At 32.6% G+C, this 13789-nt stretch overlaps 1 protein-coding gene across 16 annotated transcripts in view; it reads right to left on the bottom strand.

Moving 5' to 3' along the window:
- Positions 1–845: 845 nt before the first annotated feature.
- Rbcn-3A (rabconnectin-3 alpha) overlaps positions 846–13789 on the bottom strand; it is a 42663-nt gene continuing 29719 nt past the window's right edge. For 2 of the 16 annotated variants that reach the window (XM_071887753.1, XM_071887751.1), the window contains 13 exons: positions 11819–12315; positions 8707–11724; positions 8351–8650; positions 8039–8276; positions 7757–7807; positions 7430–7628; positions 7054–7357; positions 6923–6940; positions 3655–3788; positions 3363–3570; positions 2897–2965; positions 2069–2152; positions 846–1915 (listed from right to left, as the gene is read on the bottom strand). In XM_071887753.1, coding sequence (XP_071743854.1) covers positions 1091–1915; positions 2069–2152; positions 2897–2965; positions 3363–3570; positions 3655–3788; positions 6923–6940; positions 7054–7357; positions 7430–7628; positions 7757–7807; positions 8039–8276; positions 8351–8650; positions 8707–11724; positions 11819–12315 — 5945 coding nt within the window. In that variant the 3' untranslated portion in view covers positions 846–1090. Of the gene's footprint in view, positions 1916–2068; positions 2153–2896; positions 2966–3362; positions 3571–3654; positions 3789–6922; positions 6941–7053; positions 7358–7429; positions 7629–7734; positions 7808–8038; positions 8277–8350; positions 8651–8706; positions 11725–11818; positions 12316–13789 lie in introns of all 16 variants that reach the window. The other 14 variants (XM_071887755.1, XM_071887754.1, XR_011779752.1 and 11 more) reach the window with 13 other exon arrangements.

A 13789-nucleotide genomic window follows, 5' to 3' on the forward strand; every position in this document is an offset into this window, starting at 1 on the left:
ATTTATACTATGCCGAATAGCTCTGTCTATAAATAGAGGGGGCTGACAATCTCAGAAAGGACGATAATCTTTTGAACTTCATGTAATGAAAGGAAACGTGATTTCATTAATTGTTTACTGGAGTTCTTAGCTTTATAATATTTCTCTAGCTGACCTGACTTTTAGCGGTATCCAAATACTAAGAAGGCAAAATATTAATACTATTAAAAGTGTTACTGATGCTTAGCTATGAACCGAGTACTGCCAAATTACAAGTATAGAACAGTGGTAATTCGGAGCCTGAATAATAAAATTATCCAAATAAATACTGCAAACGATGTTCAACTCATCCTTTCGATAAGTACTTAAGGGTTCTATTAATTTTGTAAAGACAGTGCATTTGGAAGGAGTCCCTCAAGGTAATTACACTATTATTATTACACGATTCAATTTAAGAAGGAATGGTTGTTGAAAACACTAACTATTAAATGAATAAGCAAAGTAATAAACTGGCTGGGCGGAAGAACTGAAACTTCCATTCCCGGATAAGGAACTTAGTTTAAAGTAGGGATCGAGGGGTCAGACGAGATACGGACGCAGATTGCGTTATTTGATACCATCTTCTATGACGTTTTGAATAATATTGGACCTCTTCTTCATGAAATGTCTCAAATAAGTTATGATAAAGAGACGGAGTAGACAAGTGACCCAAACAGACGTGTGAAACCATTGAATCTAGCTCATTGAACCGTTTGTCGAACAATATACACTCGAGATCTGTAGAAGATATATAAATATCCATTTGGCTGATATATATACTCTTTGATATTTTCTATAAATCCTTATTATTATATTAATAATGTAGGTAGGTAATCATGTAAATTTATTAAGTTAACAAGCTATCATAATTAATTAACAATGAAAAAAGAACAGAATACAAGCATTTAAACATATCATAATCTATATAAACAAACAAAAAGTAACGTTTAATTTAAAACAACAATGTCTGATCTAATTTTTAAAAAATAACAATATTTTTAATAAATAAAATGACAATAACATATATGTATAGTTAATTTTTGGAATGACGAATGAAGTTAAGCTATATAATCTAAATTGAACTGACTATGAGATCTCTATCAGGAAGTTGTCGAACCTTTATGGAACCATCTGCCCCACAAGAGTACAACCTATTAAAGGAATCCAAATATACTTGGGATACCCCTTGACTAATATTCTTAAATAAACCATGTCTTGCATGTTCCTGTATAAATGTATAAAAACATTTATATGAATTGAGGGACCAAATTTTAATATCTCCATCTAAACTCCCAGTCACAAAGAAATCCTCATTTGGATCTAAAGTGAGGCATTTAATGGAATGATCATGTCCTTTAAAGAAATGGATTTGTTTCCTTTGTCTTAGGTCCCATACAGCAACTTCGCCTCTTTTACCCGTAGTCACGAGTTGTTGTTTCGAAGAAACATACGCGATGGATGATGCTCCATTATCATGAAAGAGAAAGGAGGCAACGTTACACCTTTTTTGGGGCATGAGTGTATCCCAAATGGCTACATTACGACCATCTGAGGAATGACCAGAAGTGCAAAACAAAGAGGAGCAATCTCCTTGGAATACAAAGTCTGAGGTTCCTTTTGAATGACATTTGTAAGTAAAGTATGGATTAGATGAATTTGCAGCTTGCCATATAGAGACATTCCCATCTTCATCACAGGCTCCAAACTTATTCCCTTGGGAAGTGAATAAAACTCTATTCACTTTAGCAAAAACCCCGGAAGGCCTCACTGTAGCCACGGGATGATTGTGAGACCATTCCCACATGCCTATACTTCCATCATGGCACCCTGTTACATAAAGGGGTAAATGGGTATGAGAGGCAAGTCGTCGAACACCATCAATTTTATGTTTTTTCACCTAAGATATGAGTATATAATAATATTAAAGAGCTAATTTTTGATGAAAGTATGAACTTGAAGTAAGCAGATAATAAATAAATTAATATTAGTTGTTATTTGTGGCATCATGCAAAAAATGGGTAGAAAAAGGGAAATTATAAAATACACATACCGGCTTGAGTAAATGTCTACTCCTATGCAAAACAAGTTTGCAAAATTGAGCATTTTGGGACCCTGGGAAATGTATGGATTTCATCTATTAGATATAATTCAAACCACAAATCATTTCCAAATTACAATTTAATGCAGCATTAAGTAAAAAAATAGAATAAATTCCATAATTAGTAATTACATATTATTAGAAAAAAATAAATAAAGTATTTAATGAGCATTAAATGAAAAAAAGAAGAAGGAAGATAAGAAATCTTTTCTTTTTTTCTTTGACTCATATTTCTAAATATCTAGATGAAATGAAGCAAAATAATAATGAGTTATAAATAAGCATTATACTAGTATAATAATTTAAGTAGATTAAATTTTTTTTGTAGCAAATTCATTACAATATGAATAAAAATTTATCATTAGTCCCTTGCTTTAAAATGAAGCAGTAAGATCCATCAAGATTCGTCGAGTAGAACTGCATAATATGTAATTGAAGGATCCACAGATTTAGTTGCTTTCTTTATGACAATCAAATAATTCGTAAATATGCAAATAATGATAAAATCAAATATTTATCCCTCTGTTTACAATTACAAATAAGAAATTAGCATTAGAGCTATGCACGTATTTTTTTTTAGTGGAAAATTCTTCAGATCCTTATTTCTGAGAATTAAATAAATATATAATAAGTAAATGACAATGGACTTGAAACTAATTGAAGAAGTATATAAATAGATAAAAATGAATGAATGGAATAACAATATTAAGAAGAGATTAAATGAGACAATATTATGTAATAAATAATAATTTTGTATGTATTTTCTGATTTTTTGTGTACCTTTGGATCAAAAGGGTTATATGTCCCACCTCCAGATCTTGTTGATACATTAACATCCAAGAAGTTAGTCTTGGTTGATCAAAGTTGGAAAAAAAAATAAATATGTACATTTACTAAAGATTGCAAAATTTGAATTACATAGGATTAAATTTGGATTTTTCTATCAGCTTAGATAACGTTTAACACTTTAGATACATATTTAGTCAATTTTATAATGACATCTATAGCTTTTAATACATATACTGTTGTAAATCTATTTCTGGAATAAATTGAACTATGAAGCAATTTGTGCAATAAATAAAAACGTGCAAAAATAGGATCAAAACCTACATAATTAACTATTAGTGCTTATCAGTAGATATCCCAAAAGAAGACCACTTATGACTGAGCAACAAGTGGATAAGGGCGGTATATATTATTTAATATAATCGTTAGTATCAATGATTGAATTTAGGAAATAGCTCACCACTGATGTACCTCTGTGTCCCGCATTTGATGCATTTCCAGAGGGCCCAAATGGTGGAGGCTGTGGGCCACTAGGAGAGTTAATTTGTGAGGACACAGAAGAGGAAGTTCCCCCTCCAGATGAACCCATAACACCATGACTTCCTTGCAAGGGATCCCCAGGTGTTTGAATAGCCAAGAAGTTAGAAGCTGGGAGAGACTCCGGATTCCTAAAATATACATACAACATTAAGAAAGAAAAAATATATATATATGATTAATGGAGGGCAATTTCAAATTTAATTAGGTCGTACTCGCTCAGGCAAAGAACATCAAAATCTGCTTCTTCGTGCATTCCCTCTTGCCATGAAGTAGGATTAAGTAGTAGGGATATATCCAATTCCTGTAATTCTTTATGAGTTGCAAGAGTCATAAGTCCACTTGAAACCTACAGGGTAAACAAAATTGATTAGAAATTGTATATATATGGTAATAATGTAGAATAATAGATAATAAAAATAAAGATTAGTGAGGTAGTTCGTAAAGGACGATATTTCTTAAGGTTAGTCTAGAAACAACAATAAATACTCAAATTACACTGGTCAACAATATTTTACCTCATTTATTTTAATAAGGAAGCGAGTATATATTTTTCATGTTTTTTTTGTTGTTTTTTTGTGCAGATTCCAAAAGATTTCTTCATTTAGTTATCTTTGCTGGTAAACTTTTAAATAAAAAATGCAATTCTATAAGAATTACTCTTAGCTATTTTTAAAAATTCATTTCGCTATGTAGTTAATTATATAGCATAATTTTGAAAATTTCATAAACAATTATCTCAAAAGCCTGATGTGTTAGAAACACAGATATTTGGAATTAGAGTTAAAAATACTTGAAGTATTCGATCTTGGTTGACCAATTTTATTATTGGAAAATGATTATGAATATTATCATGATGAAGGAGTTTTTTTGATTATTAACGATATTGCATTCCCGTAAAATCCCTTTTTTTGAACAAAAACATAATTTTTTTCTCAAAAAAAAAAAAAAAAATTATAAGTTGTTTTAAATTACCCATTCATTGAAAATCCACGTATGGTCTTTTAAAAGTTATTTTTTCATTCTTAATTAATTTTTTCGACTCCCGATAGGAAACCACTTTTAACTGCCATGATTTTTTTATTTTTATTTTATTTTAAATTAGGATTACGCAGGGGAACAATTTTGTACAAATGCATTCAAGACAATTATCGAATATATCAATGTTATAACGTTTCAAAGTTTTCATAATTTTTCAGCCTAAAAATAGAAATATATCGAGTTCAGAACAATATATAGAATCAATAAAACACTTAGTAAGAATATAAAACACTTTTAAATAAGTTTTATTAATCCTACTTATAATTTAAGGATTGTTTTAAGTGTAAAAAATGACTCTGAACGATAATAGTCCTAAATTACTATAATCCAAGATATTTCAGAATTCATATGACTGAGAGAAAAACTGAGATCAGTTTTGGATTCTGCGCTCAAAGATAAATTTAAATTTTGGCTTGAATTCATTTGTGCAAAATGAGTGTTCCCCTGTGTTATATACAGGGCCAACCGTTATTATTTATCCATATTAACACACAAAGTATTGAAGTCTATGGAAGGATCCTGGTTGAATTAGGAAACAAGTTTATTAATAATTAATTGAAACCCAAAGAATATGTTTTATCAATATGGCTCATGGAGGCCCGGACCTTGTTGACAAAGGTCTTCAGGTCGCAGATGCTGTTGTGGCTCATCCTCCACGTCTGTTTAAATGGAATAGTCTAGAGGACTGGGCTCTGCGGTCCTTTGCTCAGATGTCCACGTTGGCCACTCTGTTTTTGTTTTTTTTTGTTTTTTTGCGGTATTGGCAGATGCTACATCTTGTGGGAACAGCGGGGAGAATTGTCATCAATGGATTTGATCCATTGGAAAACTTTGGTGACCATAATTTTGACATACTCATGAGCCTTCAGCCTGTATCCTAAAGGGAACCATTGGGGATTATGGCCTTCCCGTTGGATGTAACCAGGCCTAACATCATCACTAAAGAAGGGTGTTTGCCGGTTGAAAAATATCGGTGCTCTTCTGCTACATTCCCTAATGTCATTATTCGATCATTCTACCAGTCGAAGACAGGGTTAACAGTAAAGGTCTTTGCATCAGAAAAGATCACAATGAGTCCACAGGTTCCCTTGAGGTGGTTCAATATCTTTTTTTCACGCTCCATATGGACTTTTCTCTGCTGTTCTGTCAAAATAGGCCGCGGAATACGCCGTAGAGACTTTCCTCCTGTCTTTTTAAAATCCCAGGACACCGCTGATGTGGACTTCTTTATCTTCCTGGCCATGTCATCAATTGATGAATTCGGCTTTTTCTTGAAGGCCGACTTCAGGAAGTTAAAATGCACAGAGGGTTTCCTGCCTACTCCGGGGGAGTATTTGGGGTCCTCTCCGACCTTCAACCGCACGTATACAGTGTAAATCGTCTTCCTCGAGGCACCCAGTCTGCTCCCAGATGAGTCTTCTGGGAAAATCCCACACGTAGGAGGCGCTGCGATCTCAATCCTCTTCTCGCACTGTGTGCTCATGCTGGCAACTTTGACAATGCTTTTATTAGTAAACGATAGCTACTTATATGTTCAACAATATTGCTAATCGGAACATTGTCAAAAAATGACTTTTAATTACTCAAAATTAGCATAATAGATATGAGTGAATAATAACAGTTGACACGGTATTTGAAAAAGAACTTTAAAAAATTTATCTAGTAGCCATTTTTTAGTTTTGTAATATTATACTTTTATTAACAGTTAATTTATAATAAAAATATTGGCCTACTTGTCGGTTATTGAATATTTCCCAAATAATTGGTATACCCCCCAAATAAAAAAAAGTTCAATATCTGCCGGGCCATACTTCATATCTAATATATATATTTAGCTTTATACCATCAGTGACGAAGTGGCTTCCCTAATGATAAATATTAGGGAAAAATTTAAAAAAAAAAAATAATAATTAAAATGTATTTTACTAAAAAAATTATCAGCCAAAAAAATAAGATGAAGTGCATGATTGAAAGAAAATCGGAAATTTCTAATTTCTAAAAAAAATACAAATTCCAAAATTTTCCAAAGAAATAAGTTAAAAAAAAGACAAGACTTTTGTATATTTGTAGCGCAAAAATGTATTACTACGTCACTGAATATCATATGTATGCATCAAATGCAACTCCAACATTAATAATAGAAAATTGTCAGTCAATCTGCAAAGCATATGAAATAATACAACAAAACCAGACATACATAAAGAAATAAGATGATAAAGATTATCATAGTAGGACACTTAGATGAGTTCCGAGACAAATATGACTTCAATGATTAATTAACTCTTACAATATAGATTTAATACCCAATGACCTCTATATCGTGAATTGTTACATAATACATTAATTATCTATTACCTTATATAATACTCAACCTAACATAATTATGTTATCAAGTAAATAATAATAAGTAATAAGCAAGACAGAAAAGTTATAGCAACTCACATTTTCCTCTCCTTTTTTCTAATAGATGTTAAAGATAAAAAATGGAAATTAAATAAGAGAAACCTTATTAGTACATACAATATAGATTATAATTATTTATTAAAGTAAAATAAATTAAAACATCTAGTCACCTTGTTAATACAGAAGGCCGTGATACCATCTTGTTCCTTATGAATCACTTTGACTGGTTTATTCATCTTTAGAATTTGATATTGAAAAGACTCAGAAGCATCCCCTTCAGAAGAGTACGACGAAGGGCCGGCACATTTTAATGCCGATGAGTTTGTATCAATAACTCGAGAAGAAAGTGTAGGGGAGTCCCCAATAACTTTTCGCTTTCCAAATATATGCTTAATAAACACGTGTTGAACTGGTTGTTGTCGAATCAAAAAGCTCCATAGACGTTTAACAGGACCCAGACCTTGGCCTTTATTTCTTAAAGGTGAATAACAAACATATAATGCAATTAAGAATACATTGAATATATTAGTTGATATATATATATACCTAAAGGGTGTATTCTGAGGTTCAAATAGACATTTATACTTTTCAATGGCAGGACCATGTACACTTGAATCAGCATAGCATCCTGGAAAAAGTTGTTCTGATTTGTTTTCGAATGAGTGTAATTTACAATTAACGGCGTCTAACCAATTATCAGTCGCTCGCAGGCATCCATAGATGAGTGGGCTTGCCACTGGAAGATCTAAATGTATTAAAGTTGATAGGTAATCGTTAAGTATGTAGTTATGTAAAATATTAAGCACATAATATTTAATACGTATGATTTTTTTATTAATAATTTTTTGTACCTCAGAATAAATTTTTTGTTACCTTCATAAGAATCTTGTACAGCATCAGAAGAATTGTGCCGAAGAAGAGAAACTGAGTGCATTTAAAAAAATAGAGTAAAGAAATATTACGAAGAAAGGTACAAGGGGAATGGAATGAATGGAGGTAGTACTAGTAGACTCTAACGCTTGGAAAATGCAAGGAGGAAAAAGGAATGAATAATGAAAGGAGTGCAGAAAAATAGGTGCAAGTATAAGAAATGAAATGTGCAGTGAATATTATTCAAGCAAATATGTAAATAAATATTTAAATGCAATAACCCACCAGGTATTTCAATTCCAGCCACAGTGAGGAACTTCTCTAAAATATCTTGAGAGAGTCTGATCACAGCAAATCTCATGAGCGTCCAAGAAAAAGACTCCGGATCCAAATGCTCAATATTTTCTTCCTTGGGAGGGGCATTTGAAAAGGGATCATCATGTTCATCAAAATCATCTTCATCTTCCAACTCGGACTCTGCACCAGAATCATAGAATTCACTATCAACTTCATTTGGAGAAGGCTAAAATCGTGATAAATATATTTAAAAGTCCCCATACCATACCTATATCTAATTCTCGTTCATTAACAACTCACCTTACTCATAAGTTTCCCGATGATTGAAATGTCTGGAGATTTAAAATTCTCTCTAGTCGCTGGTTTGGAGCCTAATGGGGTTCCTTCTGTTCCATCATTGGATTGATGATTTGATCCACTGCCTGACTTTATTTGAACACCCAATAATTTCATGTTCAGTTTTACTCTTTGTTTGGTAAGGGAGTTAACAGAAGATGTAACTTGTGAAGTGACAGTATTAACCGTATTGACTAGACCAACGATGTCCTTAGATGCAACTGAGGTTGACGATGATTCTATGTTATCATCAGAGTAGATTGTCTATAAAAAATACATGGTACATTAAATGAGAGATTAATTTAAATCCATCAACTCACTGGTATTTCCTTGGATTGAGTTGAAGATGTTATGTCAACCTTAATACTTTTTTTATAACCTCCACCGAACAAATGAGACCAGTAACTGGGACTTATATGTTGACTAATTAGTCTAAATAAAATATGGGAATCACAAGTAGCCAAAGCATAGCATAAAAGACTCAAATAAATGGCAACGAACGTCTCACAGAGTAGTACATTTAAATGTGGGGTATCTTCATCTTTATCCCTATCAAGAAGGGCCCGTAGTGCAGTAACCCCAGGCCATTTAGAAGGCTCTGTAGTTACTTCTATTTGAGAACCAGTATCAAGGGAGAACTTTCTACTACATGTTGTAGAAATTAATGAAGAATCCTGATAAACTACACTAAGTCTAGAAAGTGAGTCTAAGACGGCTCCTCCACCAGTGAATGAAGAAGGTATTTTTTTTAAATGAAGTGAGTCAGAATCGCAAAGACTTTGGTAAACACATGATGACAAAGCAATTGACAAGTCCCGAAGAACAAATAGTTCATCATAATTAGCATGTCCAGGAAAAGGAGGAATTTTTTCTTGCATCATAGTGTACAACATATCATGAGTTAGAGCCTCCAAGTGTTTCACAGGGTCGGACACAACCGTTTTTTGTTGAGCGATACAAGCAGATAAAAGTGGAAGTGTAGTAGGAAATGGGAGAGGAGACAAAAGCCGTTTTTGCGTTTTTTCTTGCTGAAGCTCTTGGAGTAAAAGAATCAATTCCATACGAACGGATGAAAGACCTCCACCATTGCATCCATGTAGACCACAATAACTAAGCAACGTTCTAAGAAGGGTCTGATTTTCAATTAACCATGTTTTACGCTTCATAACTCTAATTATTTTACTTTCAAAGTCAAGAGGATCTACATCTTGGAAATTAGAAATACCCTCCGAATCATCACTTTGAGCTGATAAATTAATGCTCTGATTTAACTCATCCTGCAATCCGTATGAACATAAGACTTTAAGGGCATCTACCTCCCTTTCTAACCAAATATAAAGTTGATAACGAAGAAGTCCCCCGTCAACTTCGAATCCAGTAGCTAGAGTTCCCAATTCTTCCATAATTATTTTTAAACAAGCAATAAACTTCAACTGCTGAGCCATTATATCTAAAATACCTCCTTGAGTAGACATGAAACTTGAGCCCTTTTCATCTATATTTTTCTCCACTAGGCTTTCATCTATGGACTTATGAGCCATTTCTTTCAAAATGTTTTTTGAATTAGAATCATAGTCATCATCCGTATCAGGGTCATCCGACCATTCTAATTTTAGTTCATCATCGTCCTCTGTTTTTGAAACCGTAATTGGTTTAGACCAATCGAGTCCCATATCATCTGATAGTTTTTCAATGGGTTGTGACCGACCCACTTTTTCGGTATCTTTCTTTGATGTGGGCTTTGGCTGACTTAAATCCATTTGGGTTTGATGAAATATTCCGGTCACCAATGAATTCTCAACATTAGGCTCATCAGTATTAGAATTTAATTTTTCTTTATCATAAAATTTAGAAGAAATTATTTTGTTAGGCAATTTATTAAGGACTTCAAGAGCTAGAACAGGGCATCCAGCTCGTAGATGAAAGTGTGCTGTGGAAAAATAAAGTCGTCTTTCTAAGGGTGTTACACCATCTTCCTTAAAAGTTGCACCCTCTCCCTCTGAGCTATCCCCTTTAAAACCAGACAGCATTATTGCTTTAGAAGAGTCTTGATTTTTACTTATTTGCTCTCGTAGTATCAATGGATGAGTTCTCAAATATACATAAAAATTAAAAACACTTGGATCGGCATCAACTTTTCGTCTTTTTATAGACCTTTCTACTTCTTCGTCGCTATATTTAGGGTGAAGAAAGCCCACATTGGTTAAAAGAAGAGTGGAAAGACTAGCAGAGTAGTTTCTATTCATCCAATGAGCCATAGACCTCAAAAATGGATCTGGATGTGACTGAGCAGTGACGTTATCTTCTTTATTGCCTCCTTCTGATCCAAGTACTTGTTTATTGACAAGGTCTTTGAGAATATCTGGCACTTGATTAAGCTCTCCTGCATACAAACGTGCGATAATCATTGCTAACTGAAGGTCATCTAATTTATCAATGCAAATGTCAATAGCATCCTTGATGCTCCCACTCAATAGAAAGAAAGCGGCTGCATGAAGAAATCTTTGTTTTCCAAGGAGGGAAAAAGCATTTTTCAAGGCAGCTTTTCTCCAACGATCTTCAGAAAAATTATTGCTGAAAAAAGCAGTCATTTTTGGGTCTTTTATACTTCTGTACAGACCCCATACAAGATTCTTTTTCTTCATAGCTAAATAAAAGATGGCTGCATCAAGAGGATCGTTTTTGTCCTTGAAAGATGCTTTAGCAACTTTTTCCATTAACTTTTTAAGAGAAGAATTATTTCTCAACCACCAGGCAAGGCCTAATTCTCTTAGCTCTGGCCAGGTTGGATTTCCTTTAGCGACACATGGAATGGAATTGATCAATTCCTCCTCACTCTCCGAATGGAAACCCCATACAAGATTTGAGGAGGATAATCCTTTTTTTTGTAAAACATTTCTCTGATTTAAAGGAAGACATCGTTTCAAGTAGTTGAAATGTTTCATGGCTAACAAAAATCTTAGTCCACAATCATCTAGAGATCCTAAATTCACTTCACCTTCGACAACAGGAGAGGAGGATAAGGACGGGTCAACTGCTTTTTTTGCAGCATCAATAGCAAATTTGTCAGCTAAATCTAGTTGACATGATGCAACCGTATCAGCTAATGCCAGTAAATGCATTTGATCTAGACTTGAAAGACCAGGAAGATGCGCGTGAGTGAGAAGCTTAGAGAAAATTCGTGCTTGCCGAGGACCAAAGTATGATAATCCTGTACGATCTATTCCTTTTGAAGTTCTCTTTTCTGTAGCAGATTCAGCAGATAAAAATTCGTCATCGAATGTATCTGGATCTTCTAAGCTAGGATCTGTCTTCATATTAAAGAGATCATCGTAACCCTGAAAAAAAAATCACAACATATATGTATTATTCAAAAACACCTCAAACCTGCATTAAAAGCATATGTTCGTACTTAATGTATTATATACTTACATTGGATTCTCCCTTTTTGTCCATTTTGGAGGTTCCAGTTATGTTAGTCTCTTTATCAGCAGCAAGAAGGGTCCAAAGAGGAAGGGGCGGTATTGAATTTATCTCAGTATAATCCAGGGTCAGCTCCTCTGGAATTCCACTTATTGAAGAACGAAAGCCTTCACCTGGACTGGTTGGACCAACATTAGATGACGTGGTTGATGTTCCAAGAACCGAAAGAGTCCGAGATTTGGACCAGCATCGAGGAGATACAGAAGCTTTTTCCTCCATACCAAATGAACTTGAATTTGATTTAGTTCTAGATAAGCCTTGTGTTCCTGGTCCACCAATACATCGAACTAAGTGACCTAATATGGCCTTAACCCATCTTATCTTTCCAGAATTTAGTAATTCCATGAGTTGTTTAGGGTGGTACTGAGGAAGGACAGGTGAAACGAGTCGACTAGCTTCAAATAGCCCCAAATCAGGCATCATATCAAGTTCATCCGATACAGCTCCTAAACATGGCAATAAATTAAAATCCATAAAAACATTTTATATGACATAAAAAAATATTGACCCCAACCACAGTAAAGGTAATTATTTTTATAATTTAGTTAAAGTAAGGTAGTAAGCCATATTAAATTTATATAATACATAAGTACTAATGAATTAAAACGAGAGACATTTAAGATTTTGTATTTCAAAAAAGTTAGAAAAATTATTTTATAACCTATAAAATAAAATGCCTCAAAAGTTATAGTAAGGTAGTTTGTTTTTAACTTTTTTTAAATTTCGATCTAGTCGGAAATGTTGTCATGTGATAAAAAAATAAAATAAATAACCAATGCAAAATTTATTTGCTCTACAAAGTCATCTTTAGCTTGCACATCTCGTTCAGAGTTAGAAATAAAGGCAAAAAATATGCATTTAGTCAATCCAGATTAAAATAAAGAATAACAACAATTTTGGTAAATACTTTATAACCTATAAAAAATATTAATAAAGTTTTTTTTCAAAAGTCACCATTTTGAGCAAAAAAAGAGAATAATATAAGGAAATTTTGATAACCCACATATTTATATATATTTTTTTTTAAATTTCCAGATAATTAATATTTTAGAGGCAGGACGATATCAAATCCAATACATTGATAAGTATTTATTGATTAGATATAAGTAATCTAATTGAATTATTTATATTTATTTTCTGAACTTTTCCTGCCTTTAAATTCATTACTTCTTACAATTGGTCAAATAATTGACTTAATTATAATTAATTTCGAAACATTTCCACGCAACATTACATTGCTTATTTATTAAATATTCTTTAAGAAACTTGAGAGTTAAACTGAAAAAAATCAATTAAAATAGAACTTTTTTTTAATGGCAAAACTTTTTAAGTTGTAATAGAAGGCATATTCTATAGCTATAATATTATGCAATTGAAAAAAAATTAGCTTCCTAAAAAGACCCATTATTTTACTTGATTTTTTTGTATTAATTAGATCCATTTTCTAATAAATGTATTCTAGATAACTTAATAAAATTTTTACCAATCAAATGCTAAAATATTTTTATTAATTGTTATTTCCTTTAATTTTCATTTACATATTTCATTTCGAAATATGGTTTTGAATCGAAGTTATACTCTAAAAAGTGATTTTGAAAAATCAGACATTAAAGGCCAATTTTAAAGTTCATTTTCGTGTTCTATGACTTAAATAACAATAATAAATGTGGGTTTTAGCCGGCAGGCTTTCCAAGATCTCAACTTTGTTGCATAGTGTTATGATTAATGCAGTAAAACTATGCAATTATGATTCCTATTCATGTTACACCAATTTTAAAAGATGAAATATTTAATTATTTCCCGTCTATTGCAATGATTGAGTAATAATTGTTTTATTTCGATATGAGGATTAGGTTGTTTTTAATTTTTAATTTTTTTGAAATTTCGGGATTGTAAAGCCAAAGTCCGTTCCTTTTGATA

Source organism: Lepeophtheirus salmonis, chromosome 4, assembly GCF_016086655.4.
Source record: "Lepeophtheirus salmonis chromosome 4, UVic_Lsal_1.4, whole genome shotgun sequence".
Taxonomy (NCBI): domain Eukaryota; kingdom Metazoa; phylum Arthropoda; class Copepoda; order Siphonostomatoida; family Caligidae; genus Lepeophtheirus; species Lepeophtheirus salmonis.